Source organism: Haliotis cracherodii, unplaced genomic scaffold, assembly GCF_022045235.1.
Source record: "Haliotis cracherodii isolate W230 unplaced genomic scaffold, xgHalCrac1.p SCAF_6, whole genome shotgun sequence".
In the NCBI taxonomy this organism is placed as follows: Eukaryota; Metazoa; Mollusca; class Gastropoda; order Lepetellida; family Haliotidae; genus Haliotis; species Haliotis cracherodii.
Genome location: NW_027266319.1, coordinates 3,345,808 through 3,360,496, shown reverse-complemented (window position 1 = coordinate 3,360,496; position 14,689 = coordinate 3,345,808). Strand labels below are relative to the sequence as shown.

The 14,689-nt window shown below is 40.9% G+C and overlaps 1 protein-coding gene across 2 annotated transcripts in view; it reads right to left on the bottom strand.

Annotated features, from left to right (window-relative positions):
- Positions 1–14,689, bottom strand: part of LOC139446058 (uncharacterized) — an 80,589-nt gene that overhangs the window by 908 nt on the left and 64,992 nt on the right. Inside the window, exons 2-3 of one of the 2 annotated variants that reach the window (XM_071227326.1) lie at positions 5,602–5,749; positions 3,271–3,437 (exon numbers count right to left, since the gene is read on the bottom strand). In XM_071227326.1, the coding sequence (XP_071083427.1) occupies positions 3,271–3,437; positions 5,602–5,749 (315 nt within the window). The remainder of the gene's footprint in view (positions 1–3,270; positions 3,438–5,601; positions 5,750–14,689) is intronic. The other variant, XM_071227327.1, reaches the window with a different exon arrangement.

Sequence of the window (14,689 nt, the reverse complement as noted above, 5' to 3'; positions counted from 1 at the left end):
CAGTTCCACGTACTAACTGTTTGATTGGCATTCTTGAAGGTGGTGAGTAAGTAAGAAAACGTACAACATTATGGATAGCAAAGTTCTGGTTTATTGCATATATATTGCAAGAATTGCAAAATATAGAGAAACGTAAAGGTTAATTATCAAAATCTAACTAATAGCATATATAAAGAAAAACAATCATGTCTCAAGAAGGACTAATCTTTTGGAGGGACTTGGGAAGTTGATTTGAGCATTTTAAGAATGTGTTTAATAATAATGAAATGTTCTTTAGATTTTTTTCAGGAATGTATGCTGAAGTCGCCCATCACGGATTAAGAGATCAGCCAGCAATTAACCCTGTCCCCTGAACATGACGATAATATCATTGAAATGTTGAAATGTTCTGAAACGGTCCATTCTCAAGACTTTTATTTAAAAAGTTGGTTGATTCTCGGGATAATAGGGAACCTCGACGTGTCTACCATAACACGTTTTGAAAGCTTCACTGAGCCTTTGAACGATGTAACCTTGACTTCTAAACTAGCCTCGTATGACGCTCTATGACATTTCGTAGAAAGAGCATGGTCAATCATACTTCAGAAATTGTGAAATGTTGACGCCAAGGTCTCGAGTTGCTAGAATATTGCTTCACATAAAGGGACAGTTGGAAGTTGAAGTCATCTGTCTAGTCATATAGTCTTGTGGAGAGTGTTTTTTCACTCTGAATCTTTATACACAGATCTAAATATGAAACGGCGGACGCGGTCTCACTGGTCTCCTTTATTTCTAGTTCATGTGGGTAAATCATTGGAAGATGATTTGATGGTTATTGAACTATATCAGATCATCGATATACCCGCAGCTTAAGTTAAACTTCTTGGCCAGATTACCTCGTTTTGATATGAGAAGAAGTTCTGATTCGTATGTATAAAGAGACAGATCAGCAAGAAGGGGAGCACAGTTGGCGCCCATCGTGATGACCCCCAAATTGTACATATATATGTCATCATTGGAAGCTCACATATTGTTTTCTCAGTAAACTTCAGATGACATTAGATTTCGTTTTTGACAAATTGACCTTAATCTCGCAAGATAGATTTGTAAATATACTCACCGCCAAAAGAAACGCGAATACCATAACATGTTGGTTAATTTATGAAGACTTACTCATATTAGAGACATTAGATTTGTTCGATGCACAAACGAACACAGTGGTATGTTGTATGAGCCGATGCCCATGAACGCATCATATGTGACGTCATAGATCCATGACTCGAGATGTACAATTTGCATCGTTCAGGGTTAGCATGTAAAGTTTGGAAATTACATGCAGCATATCGTGATAAGAATTTATTGGTACACATTGGAAACATTTCTTCTTAACGTACATACTTCCCTTTATGTTTCTGAGGTTGGCGTTTCTTTTTGCGGTGAGTATATATATATGGTCACAACGTTTTGTAACAAAAGCACCACGTGTCAAGGAATAAAGTTTAAGAAAGGCAACGAACAAAATCCAGATAATTACAGAGTAATATAATATATCTCTTGGGTATATTAGTAAGTAAAATTTATACCTCCCTATTAAATACCAGATTTTCCAACTGGGGAAATTTGAGAGATAAAGTTACAGAAACACGAGCTGATTTTCGACATGGATACTCTGCAATGGATAATGTTTTCACTTTAAATGCAATGTTCAATCGGGTTTAACAAAGTTTGTCTTTTTTTGTCTTTGTTGACTTTGAAAAGGCATTCGACTCGGTTAATCGTGTTAGGCTTTGGAATTATTTGTACACATCAGGTTTAATCGGGAAAATGTTATGAGCCCGTATAAAGCCATCTATATCTTCTTTCCCCTCGGTGGTAGCATGTGTCAGATGCAGTGATGGTGTGTGGCCTGATCTTTCACTGTACTATTGGTTTAAAAACAAGGTTTGGACACAAATACTGCATTAAAGAAAGATTAGAGAGCTCACACGAGACTGTGGATGAGGCAACTCAACAATACTAATGGCTCTGTGCGATTTGACGACATTTCACTGAAGAGTGACACAGAGGAATTGCAACAATTGCACGTTTCGGGTGTGTTGCTAAATATCCAATGAGTTGGTCCGACCTATTTGACTCAAAGTCAAATGAAAAACCTTCCATAACTAATTATCCTGTTGTTGGGTCTGGACTATTTTTGCTTGCAATGAACACATTGATGCCTCATTAGCTAAAGTCTTGTTATATGGCAATGTAATCTATTGTTAAACAATGATTGTAACTTTATTACATTTGTTCTTTTCAGATTCAGTAGAAATTCATTGCATTGTATTTGTACAATGATTAGTTGTCAGGAATATAGTCCAATTTAATGTAAGCAGTGGTGAAAAATTATTATATTTAGATGCTACAATTATCTGTAAACCTCCGGAAATACATGGATAGACGTCAAATGTTAAGAAACATGTTGAATATTTTGTGATGTTCAAGTGGCACTGTACTGGTCAAGCACTGCGTGGAAAGTGCTGGAAGCTAGACTTAAGTTAGATTATATAAGTGGAGCGTGCGCGGGCCTGTCATCTCGTATTTCATCTCTCAATTTATCAAAAATAGCATGAAGACCAGCTTTTGTGTGAAGATCAAATTTCACGCTGGATTTCTGAAGATTGACCTCTGTTGCAGAGAGGCTATTATTCTTGTCATTGTCAATTCCACTTCTGTCACATTTTATACAGCCATTAAATATTGTACTACAACTCTAGTGTGTACTGCTGTTGTCATTGCGGTGCAGTAATTTGTTTTGATTTGTTAACTTTTACAATTGTAACTTGTTTTGATTTGATAACTTAGTTAATTGTTGACAAAAAGTCAACCAAGTCACTGAGCCAAGCTGTGGCCCAGTGCAATCATACTACTCAACACTTGTTGAGGGGATAAACCTGGAGATGTTTTCATGCGAGTAGGATGTGATTTGTGCTTAACCTGATGCATATTGAGCTTCATTTTACTTTTAGAATATCCCTACCAAATGTTGAGTAGCATATATGATGCGGTGGACCTATTGCAACATGGAAACCACATGGGGTTCCTAACGAATTATAATTTCCTGTGGAAACAGACGTCGACAGGCCTCGCCTGAGTGGTCAGTTTAATATGGAGACTGCAGAATATGATCATATTGAAAACGTAACAAATTTAGGATATTTATATGCAACACAGCAGCTACACAGCATACGCAATCATTCAAGCAAGCACATGGACAAAGAATATATTGTAAGAAGTAACATATCCTACTTGGAATGTCATAGAAGCACTGACCACAAATTTGTTCGCACTTCTTGTCAAATGCAGCCTTCAGTTGATTGGTCACATTCTTTAGGACTTCTATAGAACCGAGGCCTGTGTCTCCTTGACATTGGTGGAGGATCTGCTGCAGACATGCCGGGGCTTCCTTCAGGGTTCTGCGTTCAGACATATAATATTACTGGACTTCAATAAATCAACATAGATTCTAAAGTTTCATAGGTTGACGAGGTCACTTGCAATGATTGCGACATGCATTTAACATTTGATATAACGTTGGATTGCATCGCACGCATATTTAAAATAATATAATATAAAATATAACGGAAAACTGTAAATGTGCTTCATACAAAGTTCAATTATAATATTCTGAAATGTAATAATGCAACTGACAATAAATATTCATGAGAATCTTCTCGAGTTTAAGATCATGACTCACAATTTGCACGTGCAAATTATGATCTCTGCGTGTTTGTTGGGAGTACGATACTCTTGCACTTTGTTTAGCTATGATTGTTTAGCTATAAGGTGCTCATAAACATGTATTACCACGGCTTTCTGAAAATTAGCGTCTACACGCCGTCGGTATGCTACAAATAGGAATGACGCAGAACGTCAGCAGACATTTTTATGTTCCTCAAAAGACAATGTCATCTCTTTGGAGACGTTGTCTACAGCAGGGCAACACTTATGACCTTCCACGGGTCGGTCGACCACGTGTGACGTTATGTCAACAAGTCAACCATTTTCGGTTCATCTACGGAATCGACACCAAAGTGTCACATTGACAGCTCGGACAATCTCTGGGTTAGGACCAATTAGTGGCAGAACCGTATGCAGCCGTTGAAAGAGCACAACAACCGGCCCCATCGTCCAGATACACACAATGTTGCCTCCACGTCACCGTCAGGCACGCCTAGCTTGGATTAGACAACATCCGAGGTTCTGAAGACGATACCAGGACAGTATTCAGTTCCGATGTGAGTCCAGGTTTCATCTGAACACCTCTGATGGTCGTGCTAGGGTCTACAGATGTCCAGGAGACCGTTATAGCGACACTTGCGTTACTCCAAGTCGTGGAAGGGTGGACGTTACTCATAGGGTGGACGTTACTCATAGGGTGGACGTTACTCATAGGGTGGACGTTACTCAAAGGGCGGACGTTACTCATAGGGCGGACGTTACTCATAGGGCGGACGTTACTCATAGGGTGGACGTTACTCATAGGATGGACGTTACTCATAGGGTGGACGTTACTCATAGGGCGGACGCTACTCATAGGGCGGACGCTACTCATAGGTTGGACGTGTAATCACAAGGAGTGGTATCACCACTCAATTATTGTTAATGGCAATTTGAAAAATGTCGTGTACGCGTCACTGATGTGTCAAATTTGGAAATGTCCTCCACATGTCTACCATAAAACTTTTTGTCAGCTTTACTGAGGCCTTGAATGTTGTAACCTTGATCAAACAACTTCTGACAAGAGTCGTATGACGCTATTTGAAATCTTGGTAGAAAGGGCATGCTCGATTGTATCTCAAGTGTTGCGAAATGTGACCACCAAAGGCCCAGCTCGACATGAAGGGAAAGTTGACTGTTGGAAAGTTGAAGTTATGCCTCTTGTCATACAGTCTTGAGGAGAGTGTTTTTGTCAGTATGCATAGATGTAAGTATGTAAGAGATGAGTCGGTCTAAGGCCAACTAAGGCTAACTAAATCTGTGGGGAACAACATCCCCCTGTCTAGTGTCGTCAATTAATCACCGATGTCTCGCCTGCATCAACGCCAATGGTGGTCATACTTTGACTATAATAATTGAATTGTTACACCACACCTCCTTTAGGGCGTGTCCCTTTGTCATTAACAGAATTCGAGTTGAAGAAGTTTCATATTGGTTTAGGGTCTGAATTGTGGCACAAGGCAATATAATAACAGTTGCCTGTTTACTTAATAACGAGCAAAAACAAATACCCAGACCACCTAATTTTAAATTAAATGTTTGTTTCATCTAAAAGCTTCTTTCAATTGTACAAATATAAATCGAACTATAACCCTAGGCACATGATCTCATTTGACATGTTGAATCAAATATTCGAGTTATGGTAACTTTAAACTCTTAAAAGATATGCGACCTATCAAATATTCTCAAACTGACTGCTCATTTAGCAACGTTTTTGAAAGATTTCATTGACCTCAGCCGATCCTTGCATGAGGTCACAAAGTTATTTGAAACTTCTACTTTCTGTGTAGACAATAGTGTCATGTCACTCTTTTTAATGGTCAAGTATCGTATCGTCATGAATAACTATGAAAGGAGTACCTGCAATATTTGGTGAGGGCCTCTTTGTTATTGTTGTTGTTGTTGTTGTTGTTGTTGCTGTTACTAAACTGATTGAGATGCTTGGTGCACATTTGTATTCTGTTCTCAGCGTCGGCGGGACACTCTCCTGACACCATTGTGGACAGGCCTGAAATGACATACCATCGGTAATTGGTGTCTGTTGTAAGGACAGTACATAATAAAACACATCTACAGGCTGATTAAATTGCATGGTACTCATAGATGCTCATATATGTCAAGATATGTCTCATAGATGGTCATATATCTCAGGATATGTCTCATAGATGGTCATATATCTCAAGATATGTCTCATAGATGGTCATATATCTCATGATATGTCTCATAGATGGTCATATATACCAGTGTTAGCACTATTCCAGTTACATAATGGCGGAAAAGGTGTTCGCGAAAACATGAACATATCTAACCACTCCAAGGGTACCCACCACAAACACATGCAAAGGCAAGTCAATTGTTCACCCGAAAGAACATGGGAACGTATGGTACAAGTCAAATCATTATTGTCATTGATGAGACAAATTTGGTCATGACCACATGTCCAGCATAAACCATTTTGAAAGCTTTACTGAGTCATACACAAGTTGATATAAACCTGATTAAATTCATTTAAGTTGAATTGCGTTGCTTATAAAAGATGTTGTTTCTTGCGAGAATGTTATATTACTCCACAGTCAGGAATATTTCACCGACACAATGGCGCTCTGTAAATAATCCATAAACCAGTGATTGATAAAATATGCAAAGATTTATGGGGTCGAACTAATGTCCCTTTGTATTAATAAAGTCTTTTCTAATGAGATCTCCCGATGGTGACATTTCTTGAAAAACCAGGGTTTGACATTTGTATTATCCAAATCGGCTGCCAATATATCCATCGTGAGCAATTTTAAAAACTAGCAAAATATGTATTATCTGAAATTATCAAAAAGTGAATGTGAAAAAGCCCCCAAACCATTTCCATAATCATAACTGATCTCTGCAAAAAGCAGAGTCGATTGAACGATTCCGACTATGTATTTAGGATGTATTAATCACCGGCCCACAGGTGGTACCCTCCACAAACACACGCAAGGGCAAATGAACTGATCACTCGAAAAAAACACAGGAGCATATGGTACAAGTCAACATAGGGAATTGCATGAACTTTTGATTGATGTTCAATAACAAAGACTGAGAAAACTTGAATTTGAATGTTGAAACTTGTTGACATGTGCGACTCCTTTGGTGCAGCAGACTGACTATAACAACGCCAATGGACTGTTTACCTGTTCAAAACAACCATAAAAACACTGGTCACGAGCTAGTCAAGCGTACCTCAGAGGGAAGTACCTGACGCCGTCGACTCGGACATCGACGCCGCTACAGCTGGTCTTTTAGTAACCTTGGTAGACAACGAAGGGCAGATGTCTTTTGTTTTGATCACCGTGGAAGATCAGGCGTGATCGATGTTGCAGTGGCTAAGTGTCAGAACGCCTGCACTCATTCACGAAGGTCCTATATAGATATACCTCTTCCCATTAATGGTTGATACCATATATGTATATGTATTCTGATATTTTAGTCCCGAGTCTTGATTCTACTGAAAGGTGAAGCCTTAGAGCGCGGTACAAAGACAGCGTAACTTGTGAAGACTACTTGGCGAGCCATATCTCCAGACATACTCTTAATACTCATTCTTATGACATACATGTACATGGTGCCGCATATTTGAATGTATAGGCTAGCCCTTACTCTGAACAAACAAGAGCGCCCATGGACAAATGTAAATTCCAGAATATCCCTCCTTGTCGCCATGAAGTACATTGCATAGTGAAAAGTCGGTTTATGTGTCTAACGAATCTACGGCTTAGTTGATTACATGTATATCATATGTTTGATTTTCAAGTGAAAATACCTTAAGTTAGCGATATTATATTCCAATAATGCTTAGTCATCACTTAAAGAATACTTCTACATGGCTTTATATTTTACAATATAATTTGATTTAAAACTTTTAAAAAATAAAAGAATAATAATACACAAGTGCTGATGGGTACCTTAGACATCTTATCTTAGATAATATAAAAACTTGCACTTTTCGGCACAGATATACAACCAAGGTAGGTGTCATGTAGGTACGAATTCATTTCTTACCACAGTCTTCATTAAACCCTGTTATTGCTACACAAAATTATATAGCCACAGTTTGGATCAGGTTGCTCTTCCTGCCGTTTATGTTCAGGGCTTTCCGTATATGATGCTGAGGTTTGAGACTGACACCGGAAGGAAAAGGGCCATAGTCAGACTAACTTATTTCGAAAACGCATATGCACTAGCAAACATCCTTACAAACTGACTGCCTAACGTCTTAGGCGTTTACAACTTTGATAAAAAAAACCAGGCATGGTGCTTAAAAACCAGACTCGTAGTAATGGCAAATTTGGGAACCCACGATCTCTGAATTCTGGAAGAGTGGGACACAATGACTGGGTTACATAAGCAATGCTGTGTTAAGCGTTGTTTATATATGTCTTAATAGAATTAGTTGAGTTCTTTGATAAAGGTTACAACATTCAAGTACAGCTTTCAAAAAGGTTTATGGTAGACATTAAGAGGACCTTTTTTTAAAGTTGAGGTATATGTGACAATATTGATGTCCGATGCAATTCCCTTATTTTATTTGTACCATATGTTCCCATGTTTTGTCAGGTGAGCAATTGACTTGCATTTGCATGTGTTTGTGACAGATTCCATCCGTTTGGCAGCATACGCTTACACTTGGTGTCATTACTGTTTGCCAGTGATTCAAAAACACTTGATTATGATTATGATTAAGAATCGTACAATCGACTCTGCTTTTAGCAGAAATGTCTCATGAATAACGACAGGGTTTTCTCGCTTTAAATTACATTAAGGGTAGAATTGCTATATAACCCAAACATTAAGCAAAGATATCATTGTGTTAATGCACGAAGTTAAGGGAATAACCCACAGGCGTCACGTCGTAACGATATGTTACATATGGGAGAACACATGTGCCTCAGTCGGTGCACAACGGACGGTTCCTAATTAGTGTTAATGTTCCTATGCCAGATGCAAAACATTGTTATTGTTTATCCATTAGGCTAATGCTACTGTTAGCAAATAGTGGGCGCTGGCGGTAGATCGTGACTTGCTCATCCTCAGAAAATGGTTTTGTTTCAAAAAAATTTTTGGTCTCAGCTATTATAAGAGAAATGTTGACTGGAAATGCTGGCCGTTTTGTAAGAAGGGAAGCTGTCCCCACCAAAACGTGTTCCGATCCTATTTTAAGGGAAAACAATATAGTTTGTGACTATCTGTAAATCAATCTCTTCGGAGATTGTGGGTAGGGACTGTCTATGACAAGCTACGTGTAGGGACTATTTACGACAAGGTACGTGTAGTGACTGTCTATGACAAGCTACGTGTGGGGATTGTCTATGACAAGCTACGTGTAGGGACTGTCTACGACAAGGTACGTGTGGGGACTGTCTATGACAAACTACGTGTAGTGACTGTCTATGACAAGCTACGTGTGGGGATTGTCTATGACAAGGTACGTGTAGTGACTGTTTACGACAAGCTACGTGCAGTGACTGTCTATGACAAGCTACGTGTGGGGACTGTCTACGACAAGGTACGTGTAGGGATTGTCTATGACATGCTACGTGTGGGGACTGCCTACGACAAGGTACGTGTAGGGACTGTCTACGACAAGCTACGTGTGGGGACTGTCTATAACAAGCTATGTGGGGACTGTCTACAACAAGGTACGTGTAGGGATTGTCAATGACATGCTACGTGTGGGGACTGTCTACGACAAGGTACGTGTAGGGACTGTCTACGACAAGCTACGTGTGGGGACTGTCTACGACAAGGTACGTGTGGGACTGTCTATGACAAGCTACGTGTAGTGACTGTCTATGACAAGCTACGTGTGGGGACTGTCTATGACAAGCTACGTGTAGGGACTGTCTATGACAAGCTACGTGTAGTGACTGTCTATGACAAGCTACGTGTAGTGACTGTCTATTCCAAGCTACGTGTAGTGACTGTCTACGACAAGGTACGTGTAGTGACTGTCTATGACAATGTGCCTGTAGTGACTGTCTATTCCAAGCTACGTGTAGTGACTGTCTATGACAAGCTACGTGTAGTGACTGTCTATGACAACGTGCCTGTAGTGACTGTCTAAGACAATGTGCCTGTAGTGACTGTCTAGGACAAGCTACGTGTAGTGACTGTCTACGACAAGGTACGTGTAGTGACTGTCTATGACAATGTGCCTGTAGTGACTGTCTAGGACAAGCTACGTTTAGTGACTGTCTATGCCAGGCTACGTGTAGTGACTGTCTACGACAAGGTACGTGTAGTGACTGTCTATGACAAGCTACGTGTAGTGACTGTCTATTCCAAGGTACGTGTAGGGACTGTCTATGACAAGCTACGTGTAGGGACTGTCTATGACAAGCTACGTGTAGTGACTGTCTATTCCAAGCTACGTGTAGTGACTGTCTACGACAAGGTACGTGTAGTAACTGTCTATGACAATGTGCCTGTAGTGACTGTCTAGGACAAGCTACGTGTAGTGACTGTCTATGACAAGCTACGTGTAGTGACTGTCTATGACAACGTGCCTGTAGTGACTGTCTAAGACAATGTGCCTGTAGTGACTGTCTAGGACAAGCTACGTGTAGTGACTGTCTACGACAAGGTACGTGTAGTGACTGTCTATGACAATGTGCCTGTAGTGACTGTCTAGGACAAGCTACGTGTAGTGACTGTCTATTCCAAGGTACGTGTAGTGACTGTCTATGACAAGCTACGTGTAGGGACTGTCTATGACATGTTACGTGAAGGAACTGTCTAGGACAAGGTACATGTAGTGACTCTATGACATGCTACGTGGTTTATGTAGGGACTGTCTATGACAAGCTACTTCTGGGGACTGTCTATGACAAGCTACGTGTAGGGACTGTCTATGACAAGCTACGTGTAGTGACTGTCTATGAAAAGCTACGTGTGGGGACTGTCTATGACAAGCTACGTGTAGGGACTGTCTATGACAAGCTACGTGTAGTGACTGTCTATGACAAGCTACGTGTGGGGACTGTCTATGACAAGGTACGTGTAGGGACTGTCTACGACAAGCTACGTGTAGGGACTGTCTATGACAAGCTGCGTGTAGTGACTGTCTATGAAAAGCTACGTGTGGGGACTGTCTACGACAAGGTACGTGTAGGGGCTGTCTATGACAATGTGCCTGTAGTGACTGTCTATGACAAACTACGTTTAGTGACTGTCTATGACAAGCTACTTCTGGGGACTGTCTACGACAAGGTACGTGTGGGGACTGTCTATGACAAGCTACGTGTAGGGACTGTCTATGACAAGCTACGTGTAGTGACTGTCTATGACAAGCTACGTGTGGGGACTGTCTATGACAAGCTACGTGTAGGGACTGTCTATGACAAGCTACGTGTAGTGACTGTCTATGACAAGCTACGTGTGGGGACTGTCTATGACAAGGTACGTGTAGGGACTGTCTACGACAAGCTACGTGTAGAGACTGTCTATGACAAGCTGCGTGTAGTGACTGTCTATGAAAAGCTACGTGTGGGGACTGTCTACGACAAGGTACGTGTAGGGGCTGTCTATGACAATGTGCCTGTAGTGACTGTCTATGACAAACTACGTTTAGTGACTGTCTATGACAAGCTATTTCTGGGGACTGTCTACGACAAGGTACGTGTGGGGACTGTCTATGACAAGCTACGTGTAGGGACTGTCTATGACAAGCTACGTGTAGTGACTGTCTATGACAAGCTACGTGTGGGGACTGTCTATGACAAGCTACGTGTAGGGACTGTCTATGACAAGCTACGTGTAGTGACTGTCTATGACAAGCTACGTGTGGGGACTGTCTATGACAAGGTACGTGTAGGGACTGTCTACGACAAGCTACGTGTAGGGACTGTCTATGACAAGCTGCGTGTAGTGACTGTCTATGAAAAGCTACGTGTGGGGACTGTCTACGACAAGGTACGTGTAGGGGCTGTCTATGACAATGTGCCTGTAGTGACTGTCTATGACAAACTACGTTTAGTGACTGTCTATGACAAGCTACGTGTAGTGACTGTCTATGACAAGCTACGTGTGGGGACTGTCTACGACAAGGTACGTGTGGGGACTGTCTATGACAAGCTACGTGTAGTGACTGTCTATGACAAGCTACGTGTAGTGACTGTCTATGACAAGCCACGTGTAGTGACTGTTTACGACAAGCTACGTGTAGGGACTGTCTATGCAAAGCTACGTGTAGTGACTGTTTAGGACAAGCTACGTGCAGTGACTGTCTATGACAAGCTACGTGTAGGGACTGTCTACGACAAGGTACGTGTAGGGACTGTCTATGGCAAGCTACGTGTAGGGACTGTCTATGGCAAGCTACGTGTAGGGACTGTCTATGACAAGCTACGTGTAGGGGCTGTCTATGACAAGCTACGTGTAGTGACTGTTTACGACAAGGTACGTGTAGGGACTGTCTATGACAAGCTACGTTTAGTGACTGTTTACGACAAGGTACGTGTAGGGACTGTCTATGACAAGCTACGTGTAGGGACTGTCTATGAAAAGCTACGTGTAGTGACTGTTTACGACAAGCTACGTGTAGTGACTGTCTATGACAAGCTACGTGTAGGGACTGTCTATGACAAGCTGCGTCTACTGATTGACTATGACAAGCTGCGTGTAGGGACCGTCTATGACAAGCTGCGTCAACTGACTGTCTATGACAAGCTGCGTGTAGTGACTGTCTTTGACAAACTGCGTCTACGGACTGTCTATGACAATCTTCATGTACGGACAGTTTATGACAAGCTACGTCTATTGACTGTCTATGACACGCTTCATGTACGAATTGTCCACGCGCAGCTTTGTGGACTGAGTCGACATCATGCATTAGGAACATCTCTGGAGATATCGAGATGGAGATAGTTCGCCTATTTGTGCTTAAGACTTTACTTTCCAGTTGCCTACAGAGAGTTGAGGGCAGTGTACGTCCAATTACGCGCAAAGTTTGGCTGTCTACAAAAAGTTGAAGGCAGTGTACCTCTAATTAGTAGCAAACATCGGCTGTCTACAAAGAACTCAAGGCAGCGTACGTCCAATTAGGAGCGGAAACAGACCGTCTATACACAAGTCAGAGCAGAGTACGCCCAGTAAGAAGCAGAAACCGACTGTCTAAAACGCTTTTTGGGCAGGGTACGGAGATGAGGCGCAGTTATACCTGGGTGCTTTTTGATACAGAACAACTAGGAAACGCTGCGAGTAACAACGACCAGTATACGCCAGTTCCTGTCAGTTTACAAATATCTACGAGCCCCTGTGAGAAGTTACGAGGAACTGATAATTAGACGCACGCTTGTTTTGCTTTCGCTCACCAGGCCATTCCATCAGAAAACCGATAGTGTTGACGAAGAAGAATAGTACTGGGGGCTTTTATAGACTACACTATAGCACTCTAGAGATGTAATCTATACATATATATTGAGTGAGTGGGGGAGTTAATATTTAACGTCACATCGGCAATACTGCAGCCATATCGTGACGAGAAGTAATAAATTAATAACACATATATGTAGACTTTATAAAAACCTGTCATCAAAGGACAGTACAATAGATAGAATATCACAGAGTCTATTTAAAACTAGTTGAGGAACATTTCACCTATATTGTAGATCAATGTTCATAATGTCATATTTACAGACCGCCGTCATTTTACTGGAATATTGCTGAGTACGGAGTTAAACAACAAACAAACAAAGTATCTGAACGCAATATCTGAACATAATGACATTTCACATCATGCACAGAAGCCAAAGTGTGTGCGCCTATAGGGGAAATCACAATCACTGATGCAATTAAGCTAAGCACACGCTTACAAATGCCTCCGAGACAGTATCTCACTCTACAGACAAAATGGCGAGGGGGCCTCAATATCCGAGGTTGCCCGAATGTTTGGTTGTCCAAAAAATGGAATTTATCAACTGTGGGACAAGTACCCTCAAACGGGTGGGGTTGCATTGAGACATGGGCGTGGCAGGTCTATAAACACGACACCAAAAAAAGATCGTCTCATTACATAAATTCCGTCACGCAATAGATTCAAATCTGCGCCTTTTATCAATAGAGAGTACAACAACCTACGCGGACTTGAAATTGCCTATCAGTTAAAAAATCAGTTGAAAATGTCAATCAATCCAAATCATGTAAATCTTTTAAGATATCCTGTTTCCATGTTGTGTCATATACTTCTTGTAGATCGAAAAAGATAGACACTACTTGCTGTTTTTTTTATGATTGCACTTTAGTACTTGTACCATACGTTCCTGTGTTTTTTTCTGAACGATTGACTTTCTTTTGCATGTGTTTGTGAGGGATGCCACAGGTACGGCAGGATAGGCTGTTATCATGACTATCATTTGATGGTAATTCTTACACACATGCTCATAATATAGTCGGAATCGTAACTTGACTCTGCTTTTGGCATACATTTCTGATGAATATGGAAAGCGTTTTGTCGCTTTTATTAATAAATGACTTCACATAAACGTTATGGTCAGTAGTGCTGTGGTTTTTTACGAAAACCACATTGAACGCTAGATATTAATTCATTTGATTCCAAGTACCATGTCAATCTATTGTACCATGGTTTTTAAACGCAACTGGTCCATAAATTGGTCCATAATTTGAGGGATGGGTATGGGAACAACTATGGTGAGTGAGTGAGTTTGATTTTACGCTGCTTTTAGCATTATTCAAGCAATATCACGGCGGGTGACACCAGAAATGGGCAACACATAACTATGGCATCACACAATGAAGAAGGAAATGTCATCATATAAAAGCAGAAGGGTTTCTATGATATGGTAAATGTTTCAGGAGATGATAATGTATGTTATCAGCTCATGTAGCGGTATAATGAGCTACAGGAGGGTAGTTTGAAGCTCACGAATGGAAAAGTTTTATTGTAGTTTTCCCCATT